Genomic DNA, 17665 nt, shown 5'->3' with positions numbered 1-17665 from the left:
AGATGAATAAAGCACAGATGCCCTATCTCGCAATCTTGAGAATTAAACAAAGTGCGTCAGCCCCGTGATTCTGATCAGCTCCAATGGTATCTTACCATAGATTATATACACTGAAACAGCTGAGACGTTGGCTTTATTAAAATGTATTGTCAACAGATTTCACATAACTGTATTAGGTTAGTTGAAATCAATAATACTGGGTTTAAATTAAAAAAAAATATTGGTTCAACTTATTGCTTTCAACTAACCTAAAAGTTATGGGAAATGTGTTGACAATACAATTAACTATAGTCAACGTTTCAGCTTCTTTAGTGTATATAAAGGTTCTTTTTAGGGCCCATGCGAGTAGTGTAGTTCTGTGAACCTGCTGACAAACAAAAAAAGATATACCAAGCTATAAACACCCTCCTTGGCAGGAGGTAAAAAAGAACACAGACACCAGCGTAGTTTTTAGGGGTTTAATGGGTGTACGGACTCATTTAAAGGAAGTGATAAACACATACAAAAATACCCTTTCAATACATTTTAGAAACAAACATCTAAATGACCTGTTTTGTTAAATGTTTCCAAACAGCAAAACATGAGTTGTCTGAAACAGAGTGGTGCAGATTTCATTAAAAAGAGACCTACCTGCTATGAATGCTATTAAAAAAAAGATCACATGGTACAAATATGCAAATATAAATAAAGTGATAAGAAAAAACCTCAATAATGAAGAATATGCCTTTTGAAAAAACTGTTCTCTGTACATTTTTTAGGGGGAAACTGATGCTGGAAAAAGAGCCTGTGTCCATGTGTGTCTACCTGCTCTGAAGGAGAGGGCGCCACGTCAGCATTGCTTTAAACTTTGTTACAGTATGTCTTCTGTTCTGAAATCAAACAGTCACCGAGTTTCAGACCGCAAAGATGGAAGGTCGGGCCTAAGGCAGGAAAAGAGTTGTCTCCTGACCCCCCACCCGTGGCCTCAGGAGATGCCTTTTTAAGAACCTCCACAGGAGGCGCAGAGGGCTAACACCCAAAATGAAGGGAATTCTGTCTTTTCTCCAACACATTAACACAACCATCTATGCATGCACGCTCACACACTGTCAACCACATGCACACACGCGCCAACCAGCTCAAATCGTCAAAAAGCTTCAAACCATAGTTATTTTTACAAAGCACGACAAACTCTTTCATAGACGCAAAAACAACCAGAACTTCGCTTCACTAGCAGACCACGGTGAACTGGTAAGAGTGTGGGGGGGGGGGACAATCACAGGTACGTACGTAAAATTTATATTCAAACACTTTCTTGTGATCGTCTAAAGTGTCCAGCACTCGCTTGTTTGTGTCAACCTCGCTGATCCCGACATCTAAGAGCTCGAACACACCAGGAGAAGTAGGCAGAAAACTTTTCAACCTTTTAATCCAAGACATACAGTTGGCGTTTGACACTTAAGCTACACTGAAAATAAGGATTAGAGTGGCATCATCGACATGGTTCTGTGCTAATCCTTTAGAGAGCTAACCAATAACCGAAAAGCTTCAGAACCAATTTCACCACTTCAAGAAAATTGTTCCTGTTGTTGTAAGGGAGGTTTTTCACCGACACCTGAGAAGCACTCGGTGTCTACGATCACCTACACACTGCAAATCCAATACCAACCTGGAGTCCTCTTTGGGTGGTTGTGTGGTTCCAAAGAGTTGTAGTTGTGATTTCCGTCGTATCCAAGCATACCCTCAATAAAGCCTCCCCCGCAACTGTATCCAAACTTATACAGTGTTTACAAAAAAATATCCAGGGGATGGAGACTTTTTTTTGGACAAGCAATAGAGAAAAACAAAACAAAAATTACAATTTTTTTTAGAACTTTTTTTTTTTTACATTTTTAGATAAAACTACAATAGAAGGTCAAAAGACTTAACAGGGATCTTCTGCTTTTTTTTAAGACAAAAAAGTTATGTACATCAACATTTACTGTACAGTTTTCTGTTCAGGAGAAAAGAAAAGAAAAAGAAAAGAAATCTGCGTACACTAGAAGTGTGTGTAGCAAGCAATCGATAAAGGTTCTGGGCTGTTTTAAAACGCAAAAGAAAGAAAATGAAGAGAAGAACAGCTTCATTTAATCTGTTCTGTGTACTTTTTTAAACACAGAGGGGAGAAGACTAGTAAAAAAAACGGTCGCTTAAGGTCTTCGATAGTGTTGTTTAAATGCCCTGCGGCTGTGAGCGTGATAGAGGGCACTCACAACGTCTGGTTTGACCAAAATCACCTATCCTGGCAAATCTGTAACCTCTGAAGAGTCGAGGTGAGCTGTCTGTTCTGCTGCTTCACACATGAGATGTGACCTGAACACACTCCCTGCCCCCCTGTGTGAAGTCATCTTCTCGCTGTTTTGACTTAACGTTAAAGCCCCAACTCTGTATGTATGTATATAAATCCAGTCTATAGTTGTTGTGTTCAAGCTATGTGGATTCTGGCCTTTTCTGTTTCTTTCAGCCTCTTGGCCTGTTCCTCCAGCGTGGGGGAGTGGGCTCTCTTGGAGGAGGCTCCGTTCAGGGGGTCGGCCCCTCGGCTCACTAATGTGGGGATAGAGCTGCCGACGGGGGGCGCTGCCTGTTTGGCTGCCACGTGTTCTACAGAGAGAAAGACAAGGACAGAAAATGTTAAGTTTGGTGCATTCAATATCTTCAGACAAAGGGTATTATACGTTTACCATGGTAAACTCAAGGTATCTGAGTTCAAGTCTTTATTAATGAAATTATGGTTAGGGTGTCACTGGCCACTATTTGACAAGCCAATGCTTTCATAGCGACAGAATTTTGAAAAAATTGTTTTGTTCTCCTTGATCCCCATCTAAGCGTTATGCATCCATATTAAGAATTTGTACGGGAATCAAAATCCCCTTCCTAGTTAGATTTGAATAACTGTCCTAATTTTTTGAAATGGTTTTGTCACAGCAACATGTTAACAAGGCTTTGCGCATGAATAAGCATAATGTTAAGTGTCAGTTGTGTGATTCATTCGAGATGCATGCCTTTCTGATAATCGAGTCCTCTTATAGATGATCTCCAACAGTTCTGTATGCACAATGATGAAACCCCCTCCACACGCTGCTTAAGGTTTACGACTAGGGATGCACCGATTGCAAAAATGTCGGCCGATGCCGATGTTACGAATAACTTTTTTTTTTGCCGATACCGATGGCCGATGTTTTATTACGTAAACTGCAATGGTAGCACAATGCACATAAGGCAGCCTATCCCTTTAAGAGAGAGAGTGGGGGATACGTGTGTGCATGTTTAAGGGCAAGAGAGAGGTTGAGCGAGCCATAGTAAATTTCTGGAAGTTAACGGGAGTAGCAGCAAGTATAACAAAGTCACAAATATAAGACGGCCTCCCAAGAAGACTGAAGAATGGATTTAATTGACCGATCCTGCAGACACCCGCAGCACAACGAATGACTCTAAAGTTACGACCTACAGTCACTGTTCTAATCCTTCAAAATGATGCCCTGACTTCAGATTTGGTCCGTCAGGTCTAAAAACAACGACGCTAACACGACTTCTCCTGGGTAACGTAGCATAACATAAACATCGGCAACTGCCATTGGTGATGTCACCTTATTTTACCGATGGTGGCAAATAGGACTAACATAGGCCGATGCCGATGACTCACCGATGTATCGGTGCATCCCTAGTTACGACCCCTAATTTTTCTCTGATAATGCTAGCGTGGCTTCATCAACATGATTCTGTGCTAATCCTTTAGAGAGCTAACCAATAACCCAAAAGCCCAAGGACCAATTTCTACACTTCAATGCTCCATTGTGAAAAATGCTAGCTAATGTTAGCTGTTGGGAGATGGGGGGCAGCACAGTCTTGTTAGACTAAAAATCATTAACAGAATTTCAAATGTGTTCAAGCTAAGAACAGACTGCTGGGTGAAGGAGAATTATAATTCTGAAAATGTGTATTCAATCAACACATAGATCATCTGACTCAAAGTGGCATTAACATTACAACACATGCTATATGGATCATGAATAATTCAAACATCCCTTGAACAAAAACAAATTCACACTCACTTGAGCCAATGACAGGGATGGACATGCCCTTCTCTTCGCCGGCAGGATGAGTGTCAGTGGTGAGGGTGCCCTCAAACACTGGGGGCTTGGGAGGTGTGATGCTACAATACAATGAAAATACAGTGTTAGAACTTTAGAAAGCAAAATAGACTTATGATTGTTGTGACTGTTAGAAAAATGTGTTAAGGCTCACTTGTGGCGGTTGAGAGCCAGTTTGATGGAATTTTTCACGACGCGACAACTGTTGCTCGCTGGGAGAGGCGACGAGGCGTCTGGCAGCTCCATGCTGGGAAGTCTCTGAGGGAGGAAATAACGTCATTGGAATTTAAAATATACATTTATTTACAAAGCATTTGATATCTGCTCTAACACAACACATTACCAGTTAGACAAATACTTATCCAACGTTAAGCAAATGGTTTCTAAAAGTGCCACTACCTGTGTTCTTGAGGTATCGATGGTTGGAATGGGCTTAGCCTTTGATCCAGAAAGTGTTTGCTAAAGGTGAACAGAGACAACGTTTGTTAATTTTCTTAGGCTTTACACATTCAATAGAAGCAGGCATAGTAAATGACACCTACAGCATTTGCTCCTTCTCCGTGTGAGTCAGAGGAGGACGGTGGATATGGCTCTTTAAATGCAGAGTCATCATTGGGCACCACCTGCAAAAAAAAGTGTCACAATTGAAATCTGGCAAAACGTTTAAATCCAATCCCAAATATTCCACACACCGACCCACTTTGTAGCTCCTTACCTCTGCTTCTTTGGGCCTCTTGGCCAGGTCCTCTTGTGTTGGTGAGTGTGGTCTCTTGGCAGCGGCATCGTTGGTGGAATCCTCCAGGCCGTTGTTGGGCTCCTCTCGGGGGCTGCTGGCGGCGTCGGGCAGCACGTCTTCGATCTGCGCCGCGCTGACGGAGCTGCCGGCTGCCGGCTGGGGGAGAAGCAGGCTTTGCTTTAACTGCAGGCTCTGAAGAATAAGAAGAAATTAGATCAGGATGATTTATCTACGTTTATCACGTCAATTTATGATGCTTTGAACATCTCAACATACCTGAGCTTATTTGAGAATGTTCACTAAATGAAAAGAGTTTATTTGGTATGCATGATTGTATTCAAAAATATTACAAAGATAATAAAAACTGTAAAGGCCCACCCGCCCAGTCATTTAGAGAACATACTTTTTTTATGAGTGACAAATTACTAAAAGAAACAGTTATATTATTTTAGAGAAGATTTAAAAGAAGTATATCATCTATTTGGAAAAGTATAGAGGCATCATTGTCATAGCAGCACAGCCCAGCCCTGATTATAGTGAGTATATGTGCAATAGTCACAGGGAAAAAAAATACTCACTTGAGCCAATGACAGGAATGGACATCCCTTGGTCTGTAGCAACAGATGCTGTTGCCGCTGCTGCTGCTGCTGCTGCTGCTGTTGCCACTGGCGCTGCAGGTGTTGCTGGTGATGCTGTCGTTGCCGTCGCTGCGGTTGCTGCGGTTGCTGCGCTGGGAGCTGGAGAGCCCTCCACGAAAAGCTGCTTTGGGGGGCTAACGCTGCAGAATCAGAAACATTTGATCAGCATCTTATTGTGGATCTTTATCGTAAATCCATGTTAATAGCAATACTAGCACAATGAGTAGAATATTTAGATTGCAATTGAAAAGACTAAATGGCACGAGTTAAAACATGAAAATAAACTGCGCATCATACCCGTCATCCGTGTCAGACGCAGGCTTGGCGGGCTTGCTGCTCGGGGAGGTGAAGGGAGTCCCCGAGTCGGTGTCTCTGGAGCTGTCCAGGTGACTGCTGTCCAGAGACAGGCGCTTCGAGCTCCCCCCGTTAGAGCTGCGGTTCAACTCCGCTATGCTCTGCAGAGAGAAAAAATAAATACAGTCAATGACCATGATAGATCCAAAAATGATTATGGCTTTGTCTCATCATGCACAGGAAGATTAAATCACCCTCTTCTTCTTCTGCACCAGTTCAGGGGGAAGGTACTGATGGAGCTGTTTCTTCTTCACGTGTGTCGCCTCAATCTTCATCCCATCCTTCAGCATGTTGATGTTGTTGGCCTGTCTGTACACTGCAGACAGAACGTGTTGTGTTATGGGTTAGCATTTACTGGCACGGATCTATAAATATGTTTGACTTTCATTTCTAATTTAAGCGAGAGCTGGCCATTTCTTCGAGCTTCACCATAAGTGATGACAGGACCTACCGGTGTCTGTGAAAGACTGGATGTCGTACGTCAGGTCAATGTTCACACTCTCCGCATTCTCCACTTTCTTGAAGATTATCCCGATGAACCACATGGACACAAAGTCGTTCCTGTTCCCGAAACACACAAGGGGCAAAATGAAAATCAGATTGTCATACCTATTTTGTTGTGTCGATGCTCACTTCCATGTATACACAAGTATTATAAAATGATGTATCATGTATCTACAGATTTAAAAACTGCTTATCCAAAACAAAGTATTTTAGGATTGGAATAGTAAAAAAAATAAGCAAACCGAGAAACATTTTTCTAAATAATATAAAATAAGTGTCTTTCGAGAGGTTGCCAAATCGTACGAGATTGTTCGTGTTGGCTGTTTAATATTTATAGTAGAAGTTAGTCTGTGATTTTCATTCTGAACTGATTTTGGATTATACTACTAAAGATTTCAGAGCAAATTAATGTGGTGGAAATGCATCTTAGCCAATAAAATTCATGAATCATTGACACATTACTCACTTACAGGGGAACATTCCTGTCCAATAACTCTGTACAATAATACCCCTCTGGCTGGGAGACAACTCACTGCTCCATAGCCTCTCTGTAAACTGGACTTAACATGCACTCCTTCACACTTAACATTGTACATTGTACACTATATTATTATTATTGCCTTTTTGTACATTTGTATATTTCATTTTTATTCATTTTCACTTTATTTTTTAGTTCTAATATTTGTTTTGCTTCTCTTTGTATTTCGCTGCTGCAACGCAAACATTTCCCAGTTTGGGATAAATAAAGTACTCCTGATTCTGATTTGACAACTGGCAACAAGGTCTGATTACTTAAAGGTGCCATAAAAGCATCTATCTGGTATTTTAAATTGTTCTCTGATGTCTACAAAGAAGGTATATAACTTTGGTTGATCCAAAAAATGTCCAGATGCGGTTTTACAGGCCTATTTACAACCCTATGATTTGGTCTTAGAATGAACAAGCTGAATGGCCTTATTTGGGGGCTCATTTAAATAATTATGACGAGCTCTGCTCTGATTGGCTGGTTTACAAGGAGCAGTCCATGGCTGCCTCAGAGCACACAGAAGTAAGTGAAATTTGCAAAACTGTGAGAGATGAACCATGGAGGCTATTGGCATCCAACCTTACATGTTTGAGCCTTTATCGGAGGAGGAAACCAATGAATTTGAAGAACAGCCAGTCGGAGATTAGAGAGCAACGTTATGGAGTGGTCAGTGTTAGCGTTTCCAGCAGCTGGTGTATGCAAATGTTGGGGCTGGACTACCGTGTGCTACGTCACACACAGGGATTGTTGTAATTCGCCTGTTTTACCGCTGTGATATGCATATTCATGATTTGCATGTGAAGGAGGAAACAATGGTGTTTGAGGTTCACGGTATGTCAGTTCAATGTACCGAAGTCTCCTTATTCAACTATGCCAAGGGAAATACAGTTTTCCATTCTATGGCACCTTTAACGGCTACAAACAACCAACAACAACAACAACAACAACCACTATTGATCGTTGATTTGATTCATGACTGAAGGATTAGCCTTCACTCGTACATTCATATTCACAGTTTGCACGTATGGATCAATCTGAACTCACTCGTTGCGGTTCTCCTTGGACCCGGGGAAGGACTGGGGGTTGACATGAGCCAGCGTGATGTACTCGTTCCTCTCCAGGTTCCCCACCAGAACGCGGATCTTTGACTCCACCAGACCGATCCTGAGGGGAAACATCAGGATGTATTCACAGAGTTAGCGATAACGATACAGGTTATCCTTACAGTGTCACAGTACAGTCTCACTCTGACACTTACCATTCTAAGTGGTTTTCTTCTGTGGAGGCACTGGCAGTCAGAACGATGTAATGTCTGCAGAACGTGACAGAAAATCAGACAATATGCTGAGTAACTGAACACACCCTCAAGTACATACAATTATTATATGTGGAGTAACAGCGCTATGGGAATGTTTGCTATATCCTATGCAGTGTTGTGCCAGTTCACAGCTTTTCTGAACTAGTTCAAGTTCAGTTCATACATGCTCAAAGTGAACAGTTCACGTTCAAAGTTCACAATTTTAATTCTGAACTAGTTCAAAGTTCAGTTCATTTCACTTTTTTCGTGAGATATTCAAATAAATACTTTTGTTCACACTACGAGCTAGAAATCACTATACGTTCTTTGAAACTGTTCATTGTAGACATTTGTGCATAACACTGCTATTGTGGGTTTCTTAACAGGTGCTGAAACTTGTAGCAATACAGACAAGATAGACCGTCTCCGTGCCATCACTTCCACTAGCCATCTTGTTTTTTTTGTTTTTTTTAAAAATCGCAGCGCTTTCTCTCACTCTCGTCATTGGTCTCTGTATCTCTCTCTCTCTCTCTCTCGAGCCTCCAGCCCTCCGCGCTCTCGGCGTTGCTATGCCTGAGCCGCTCTGCTGCAATTCATCATGGTAACGTCGTGCGGAAGCCAGTACGTTCAACTATTCAACTCAACTATTCTCAGCCGGACACTACGTTGCCCGCAATGCATTGCGCATACAGTGCCAAAACTATTCTGCGTTGATACATGATTTAAGCGGCACCTACAGGAGGGAGGAACTTTCTCTCTCGTTGCGTTTCAAAAGAGAAAACAGATGTCACTCAGTTTTCAATGGAAAACAAATGCCAACGTTCATTTACAGTGATGTCTGCCGTTCATGACACATAATGTGAACTAATTCACGTTCAAGTTCTTTATTGAAAAATGTGTTGCGTTCAGTTCAACGTTCACGAAAAAATGAGCGTGTTCAATGAACGCGTTCTTTGAACTCGTTCACGAACAACACTGATCCTATGCTAATGCAGTGGAGTAAAATTATAACGTAGAATACCATGAAAATACTCAAGTACAACGGTCCTTGAGTAAATGTACTTTGGTGCTTTCCAAAACTGTTCCAAGACAATACAGAATAAATGAAAACCTCACTAAATAAAAAACAATTCTTACATAATTCATCATGATTCTCCATATACTCAGGTAGTGAAGCTGCGATGGTGAAGCAGCAGCACCAACAGAACATGGCAGTTGTGGCATTGTGGGAAGAAACTCTCATAAACAAACTTCACTGACCACAGCTCGGATGAGTCAAATGTGCCCAAACCACCAAAGTAAAAACTAAAAGTTGCATCATCTGATTTGAGTTTGAACTGCACAGTATGGTAGAGTGCTGCAATTAATTGAAATGTTATCGAAATGGCAATACAATCAAAGGAAATGTCCAAATTGAAGTAAGCACAATAATTGTTGAAGGCTAAATATATGTTAAATACCATTTTGAAAACAGTTGTGTAGAGCTTCAAGGGTATACCATACTATAGTTTTACAAACTTATCAAAACATATTTTTGGGTACGGATCCTTTTAAAAATCATACCATAATCACAATCGTGTATATATTTTTAAAGATGAGGAGAATTATGTTTCGGGGAGTATCAATCCCCTCATTATTTGCAAGGATAGTCAAAATAATAGTATTTTGGTATTTCTTTCTTTAATCTATGGCCTCCCACAAAGGATAATGTCCACAATTTTAAATACGTGAACAAATGTTCAAGACTTCTTAAAGACTTGTGACCTATGCCATATAAGACACATGTAGCTTGTCTTGCCTTTGTAGTCCATCAATAAATCCTTTGAGACAAAATCAACACCTACTTGTACTTTTGGAAGAAGTTGGGAGGCTCAAAGAGTTTGGACCATTCTGTTTTTCCCTGAAGAATCTCATCTGTGACACTGAGGCCTGTTAATGTCAGACACGGGGAGAAAGATACATCAGACATAAAAAGTGATATTATTACTCAAAGGAACAGAATTGTGCTGAACAGAATGAACTTGTATAAATAAATAGGTCAAGACAAACGATATTCAGAACTGGTAGAGTAGGTGAACTGATATGTTATGTTTTGTCTGTTACCGTATTTGAACTCCTCGTTCATGATGGTGCGCGTTGACGTGGAGACGTTGTAGGTGGAGTTCTGCTGGGGGTAGGCGGGGGTGATGATGGGCATCAGGTGGTATCTGTCAGACGGGTTCACCTAAAAACACAGGGATTGATTTGGCTGCAGACATGAGAGACTTCACCAACACCACCCACCACTTTGAATGTGTAGGGAAACTCGACGCCAACGCACTGTAAAGCATCAGAACAATAAGGGCACACATCCCACACACGGGGAACCTCCCAATCCACCTTTACGCTCTGCATGTTTCTCTCATTTGCATTTTTCCAAACAAACAAATGAGAAACGGATGGGCTTCCCTTTAAAACATTATGTAAAAGGATCTGTGAAATTGGACTTTGGATCTGTCGTAACGTAGCTTTAGCCTCTTACCTTGAAGTACTTTTTTTTACAGATGTGCCAAATTAACTAATTTTGTGATTTATTTTTTTTAACTATTCAATTTAGACGTTTATTTTGAAGTTATCCAATGGGACCAAAACATTGAGCCTTAATATCATGTGAAAACATCAAACCTGTTTTAAACTGTACTGGCCACTTATTTGTATTTAACAAAAACAAACCCAGGCTATGTTTTAAAAGAAGGGGGACAATATGAGAATGCCTTTTGACCAGACTTTATTCTGAAGGGCCGTTTGACACCAACTTCACATGCATTTCAAATCATTTTTGCCAGCAGCTAAGCCTTTACCATGCAATGATTTACTTCCTCACTTTAAGATAATATCGAGCATGCCTCAAAGTTAAAGAAGTACACATAGGAACGTAAACATTAAGGTAACTTGTACTACTTTCTGCCCAATGCATGGTGATGGTTGGCTGCACTGTGACTGAACGGAAACAACAACAATAGATAATTCAAATGTGTTTATTGCTTAAGAGACACAACAAACGTGACACAGCATTTACAGCATTTAAATGTTTTAAATGAAGGATATAGACCAATTCCTTTAGGATAAATGTATGATATTGTTGATGGCAAAACTAATGTATCAATGCACTAGCGGAGGAAAAAAATGTTTAATGATCATCCTGAATAAGAAAGTGTATTCATCTGAGCACACAGGCTACAGACGGCAGTGTTTATCACGGGATTTGAACACAATTTTCAGATCTATTTTGCTTCTCAATTACTAATGCATTTATGATGAAGTGTGTCTGATAAAAGACGTCCCTGTAGGAAATCTTCCTTGCTCCAAGCTGCTCTTGGAAGCCTCCTCCGAGGACAACATTGGGACTCATGGTAGAGGAAACATTACCATGAGGACAGAGGATACATGAAATAGGAAAATAAATGTAGCTATACTACACTGAAAATCTCACAATTTAGCAGAATAAATCCAGGTTGCATTTCCTGTGTCTACATAGCAGTAAACATACAAAAAGGCCTAACATCATCAATAGATAGAAATAATACACTGGTGTCATACTCACTCTAGGATCCCACACAGGTAAATTCAGGTTACTGTCTTCAGGCTGTTTCAAAAGCACAGGATTTGGCCACTCCCTGTAGGATGCAAATGAAAATAGTAAAGTGTGTAAATATTCAAAACAAACTTGAAAGCTATGAAACACTGCCATCAAGTGGAAAGCTACACACTCACCACTTGGAAAACACCAAGAAGAACTTGTGGACCAGCGTGGCAGCCACAGCGTTGGGGTAGAGCTGGCAGGTCCTGGCCACCAGCATGGCCCACGACACACCACCCAGAAACCCCAGCATGTTGGAGTAGATCCCGCGACCTGTAGACAGAGAGAACCACAATAAGCCATTCTATTAATAGTGGTGTTACCCCCAAAAATGAGTTTCTGTTAGTCAATTATAAACGAAAAAAGGAACCAGAACTTTTGAATGCACTCACGCTTGGCCCAGAGTTTAATGGCTCTCAGTGTCAGTCTGAAGTTTTCTTTGTTTGGCACCAGGTACAGAATTTCATCGGTCACACGACAGCCTGCAAAACAAAACATCATAAACTTAAAACGCTGAGAGAAGCATCCAAGTATGAAAAGTGTGAAAGGGTCCAAACCAGCCACTGCAAGTGTGATGCACTATAATCTTAATCTACAGCATCAGTCCTCAATTCATCATCATCTCCTCTCTTTTGAATGCATGCAAGCCATTAAAAGGGCATGTTGCGTACCGTTAAGGCTGCGTATACACCGAATATCCAAGTTTCTCAGGATGGAGTCCCCCCTCAGGTCCAGGTTGTCTGGAATGGACTGTAAGGCCAGTCTGGCAAAAAGCAGATCAATCTGCACAGAGAGGAAAGTATGAAAGTACAGTATTAATGAGTTTAAATGGCCCAACTCATATCGAACACACCGGGTAGTAGAAATGTGTAACAGCGAAGTAAAATACAAGGTCAAACTTTCTTTCTTGGGGGAAAGGAGGGATAGTTTAAAGATGTGGCTCAGGATAAGCTTTTTTATATTTTATCGGGGCTTTTTGCCTTTAATCGGATAGGACAGTGGAGAGTGATAGGAAAGTGGGAGAGAGAGTCGGGGTGGGATCCGGAAAGGACCTCGGGTCGGGAATCGAACCCGGGTCACCGGCGTACGGTGCAGGTGCCCCAGCGAGTTGCGCTACGGCCGGGGCCTCAGGATAAGCTTTTAAATGATTAAATGTTGTTTTCATTATGAAGAAAGGGGTAATAAACGTACAATTGGCAGATTCAAGAATAACAGAGAATCCATGAGCTGTATGAAGTCAACAGTTGCATCCCAAAGTGACTCACCTCTATTCCGTCAAATTTGAATTTTATCACGGGTACAAAGGCATCCTCGACAGCCTTGAGAAAGCAACAAAAAAAAACAATATTAACAACACATCAGAAACAATGAATAGTCTAACAGTTTGTATTTTGGGATAGGAACAGCCAATAAGAATTATTTTTATGTAAACATTTAAATATAGTATCTAATTTGGTTGTTCCATTAAAAAAATGATTAGGTGTCATAAATACAAACTGAAAAGGGGTGTACACATCGTTTTATCATTTATATTGATGCTAATGAAGACAAACACCTTGGGAAATTAGGAGCAGACCTTACAACAACAAGGCAAATGCTCCCGGGTATTGCGCTCTGCTGAGGGTGCATGCATTATAATGCTTCGATGTATTCAGCAAAAATAAACTATGTCTCAGCTTTCAACATACAGCCGAGGAATATTTTGCAATCTCATGTTTTGGTTTGCATTCTCAATTCCTCAGTTCTCATTCTGGAGCAGTGATGTAATTGGCTGGTTGCTTTTGCACTATTTACAATGGAAAGCAATGGATTTTTCAAACTCAGGAATTAATAATGGGCTTCCCCCACCAGGAAATGGCCAAACATGTGACAGAAACTTACCCTCAGGTCTTTGATCTCTTCGTGCTGTTTGAATTTCTCAAAGAAAGATGAGAAAAAGTCACTTCTTTCTACATGGCGTGGAGCCACACATAAGGCATCAATATCGGCTCCTGGAAGAAACAGTGACCTTTAGAAGTATATTCGACACTGTCCAGTAGGTCAAAGGGGTTTTGAATTCCATAACAATCTGATGAATAAACTGATTAAATTGTCTGTAGTCAAGGTTAGAGAGTGTGTGATAAAACACCATGAAGAGTGGCTAAAGTGAATTGCAACAACTTCAGAATTTAGTATTGTTCCTGGCCTTGCTTTGTTAGTCAAAACTGATAACGTTTCAAGGGATCCGATTTGAAATAATACAAAAAAAGGCAGATATTTATTCCTAAACAATGATTTCCTAAAGTAAACACTGTAAAAAGGTAAATATGAAAAATACAAAACGTGTTTAAGATGATTGTAAGACTTCAGAATTCTGACTAACTTCTGTTTTAACCCAATATGGCTCAACTCACTATGCTGGTCTACGCTCGTTGTGTCTATATTGAGAGATATAATTGACTTTATATAACAGAATGTGGAAGTTCTCCAATTTGATTCATTCAGAAAAGCAACAGGTTGCTAGAAAAAAAAAGAAGATGAAAATCAAATGAATAACCAGCATTATCAATTTTAGCTTGACACATTTTCCTTATTCAGATTAATGAAAAAACACTGCATTGTTTGATGAACAACATGTTTTAATAAATTAGGTTTACAATAATTTGGATGCACAAACAATAGTTGAAAAAACACAGCAAAGTATCTTTCTGTTGTGTATAAATGTTTTCATTAATTGTTTGTTTTTATTTTCGTTCTTTTTTTTTTAAAGCAAGGAGGTACCCACACTAATGCATTATGTGCATAGCAAGCCAATGTTACTTTTGGACCCCATAACAAGCCTTTTCAAAATCATTCAAAAGCAGAGGAATGACAATGCCAGCCTCGTGCTTTAGTGTGGTCAGGGTGAACTGAGCTTTTCAAAAACAACCAGATACGCCTGCTTAGACGGGGTCGAGTGCTGTGTCGCAGTTATGTTCTGATAACTCAATCTCTCTTTGCTCCTTTTGCATAGCAATCTAGCCAAGCACAGTACAGATGTTGTCATTAAAGTTGATGGATGATGTTACTGCAATGACAAGACATACCTTTTGTGTGCACTCCAAGTCTGTATGAACCAAATGTAAATATCTTGCCTCCAACACAGCTTATAGCTGACGGTGGGAGGTTCTGTGGAGAGAAGGATAAACAGTGAAATCAGTATGATGTTGGTTGATCTTTAAGGCAAAACTATGGATAGTTTTGGTGCCTTTGAAATAATAGTCACCATTAATCTAAAACACTCCATAATACATCATAAATAACAGCTTTTACGTGGAAGGCATTCAACAGAACCCACCTTTAGTTCGCTGATCTCTGATATCCATTCTTTAACAAAGTTATTCAACTTCCCAAGAACTGCAAGTCTAAAAAAGAAAAGTGGGTGCTTTATTCACCAACAAGCTCTTTCGCTGATCATACAGTGAGAATGAGAACTATATAAATACACCACTTCTGGCAAATTCAGTTGGCGTAAATATGTAGATTCAAACATAGTACAGTCATTTACATTAATGCATTGCAAAAGAACAGCAGCATTACATTAAATGCTACTTTGGAAAACATGGAAGTTTTAATTTTTGGCTTTATATTACATGTGCTCATGTCTTGATGCGCACCCCTTGTAAGGGTAAATGTTATTTCTGCAATGAAATGTATGAGATCAAGATGACTAGTGGTTTTGCTATGGCTAAAATCATACTTTCTTTTTTTTTTTTTACCTATGGTTCAATTCTTCTTCATCTTCAAACACCCCAAAAGGTTTCATAGCATCACAGAGCTTCTTGGTGTATTGATGGTCTATTTCTCGTGGGGGTGCAAGGCTAATGGCAGAGGTGATGCCATAATGTTTCTGAGGCTGCTGCCCTCCAGGCATGGTGCTGCAAAGGGGACACAACAAGAGAACAACAGTCAAAACAGTTAATGATAGCCAATACACAACACTGTCCATGTTAGTTTTTTCATGTCATTGTTTCTAAACCTCCATCTTAAGTATATAACAAGGTTTCCCAGATAAAGCGAAGGAATGCATCATCCACATCTTGTAGAGTGCAATGCTTTACTAGTTTCTGTTCCCCTGCTTTCTATTTTTACGGCGAACCAGTGTAAACTTAGAGCAGCATGTGCTTAACTTTAAAAAGGACAAAAGGGGGCACGAGGAAAACAGACCTATGTTATCTTAAAGACTTGGAATAAGTCTACAGAACAAAACTTGGTGGATTTAGAAAACAGTTCTATATTCACAATATTGAATGAGAATTTAAACTTCACGCAATAATAACAGTTGAGTGCATTTTAATAACCTGTCCTCTATATATCCATTTTTCATCATTCGACCCTAGTCTTGTTCGGGCATTGGATTAAATCCTAGGATATGGTGTTTTGTATTTATTCAATAAAAGTCAGGACCACCCCAAACGTATATTAACTTAACGAGTTTAGCATGTTAGTGTTTACTAAAAGAGTCCAAAGTCCAACACTACTAAACGTCAGATTTAAGTGAATTATCCACCCCGGATTTCCCACCTCAATAACATAACTTTAGCACCACGCGTATTAATGATAACATAGTAGTGAGCAATTCCGAGTTTGAAAAGTGAATTAACCAAAAATACAGGACTGAGTTTGAACTGATGTACGTTAATGTTGGTATTCAGACTGGCGGCGAGCGTTAGCCGGGAGGCTACAAACAGCTTGCAATTGCTAACAAATTAGCTAATTTAGCAAGTTAGCAAACGTTAGCTGGCTGCTACGGAAGAATTTGTCTAACTAACGACTCGCTATGTTAATCCTAATTAAGGACCGACATTTTCTCAAACAAAAACACGTGCAATCTGTTAATTTTGATAGCCATAGTTCCACCATAGTTTAAAAAACCCACAAACAAGCGCGCTAGCCAACAAATGGTGGCTGCAGGCCTTGTTTGGTTGTTGTGACAGTTGGCTAACGTTAGCTTTTAGCCTATTCTTTAGGACTCTCTTAAATGCGAACAAAGAAGTCCATGAAAGGAAAATGTACCGAATGCATGACTTACCTTGACATTTCTTTCATGACACTCTAAAAAGCTTGCACTGTTTTTCTGCTGTAAACCCGTAAAAAAACTAAGAAAGCCAGCAAGTGGAAATGATAACAGCCTCGACCTGATTACAACAATGGTCACTTTGGAGCAGTTCAAACCTTCCCACTGAACCGGAATCACTTCTTATAAGATAACGTATGAGCAGCACGGAATCCTGCGGGGATATTCATATGTAATTCGTTAACAAAACGCACATTGTTTTTTGGAAGGTAGCATCTGACACGCGGTTAATAGCTCTCTTAGACTTTTTTCTTTTGCTCAAAACTACAAATGTAACGGCATTTGTGTTCGTGCAGCACGCTGAGCCACCACCGTCAGAAGGCAGGCACCTCCTATCACGTGACCACCGGGGCCTCAGCAAAAGCCCTTCACAAGCTAGCTGCACACACGCACTGCACCGTGTTACACACCTGTTAACACGCGGGGTTTGAAGAAGTGAAATACAAGATATCTCGGAACATTTGTAATAAATAACGTAACATAAAGGCTTACATTTAATGCTTAGCTGAGAGGATACGTTTCCAAATGTAGCAATATAATGAGAATGGCTGTCTGTTAGCTTGTGACAACTCAAATATATGAAGTGTATTTTATACATTGGAACTGTCCAAGTCATCCCTTCGTTCAAATTAAGATATATATATTTCAATTATCTTTGAATGCGTTCCCTGATACCTGTAGCGTACATATTTTTCGTGAGAATATGTGGGTTTGATCTAAAATGTCTGACTGCCATCTACACTATCAGCAATGTTGATCAGTAAAGATTTAACAAGGTGGCACAAGA

General features: G+C 40.1%; 1 protein-coding gene across 1 annotated transcript; it reads right to left on the bottom strand.

Moving 5' to 3' along the window:
* Positions 1-444: 444 nt before the first annotated feature.
* LOC134858864 (poly(A) polymerase gamma-like) lies at positions 445-17180 on the bottom strand. Its single transcript, XM_063875035.1, is given in 25 exon segments — positions 445-2619; positions 4071-4171; positions 4264-4367; positions 4509-4568; positions 4652-4732; positions 4825-5007; positions 5009-5037; positions 5424-5623; positions 5781-5938; positions 6032-6153; positions 6289-6398; positions 7912-8031; positions 8126-8179; positions 10009-10093; positions 10268-10388; positions 11748-11820; positions 11918-12056; positions 12176-12265; positions 12455-12566; positions 13049-13102; positions 13665-13774; positions 14849-14930; positions 15100-15166; positions 15521-15679; positions 16834-17180. Coding segments are annotated over 25 exon segments (2607 nt in total). The 5' UTR covers positions 16851-17180; the 3' UTR covers positions 445-2443.
* Between the last annotated feature and the right edge of the window lie 485 nt (positions 17181-17665).

This window comes from Eleginops maclovinus, chromosome 22 (assembly GCF_036324505.1).
Source record: "Eleginops maclovinus isolate JMC-PN-2008 ecotype Puerto Natales chromosome 22, JC_Emac_rtc_rv5, whole genome shotgun sequence".
Lineage (NCBI taxonomy): Eukaryota > Metazoa > Chordata > Actinopteri > Perciformes > Eleginopidae > Eleginops > Eleginops maclovinus.
This window is presented reverse-complemented; position numbering and strand designations above follow the sequence as displayed.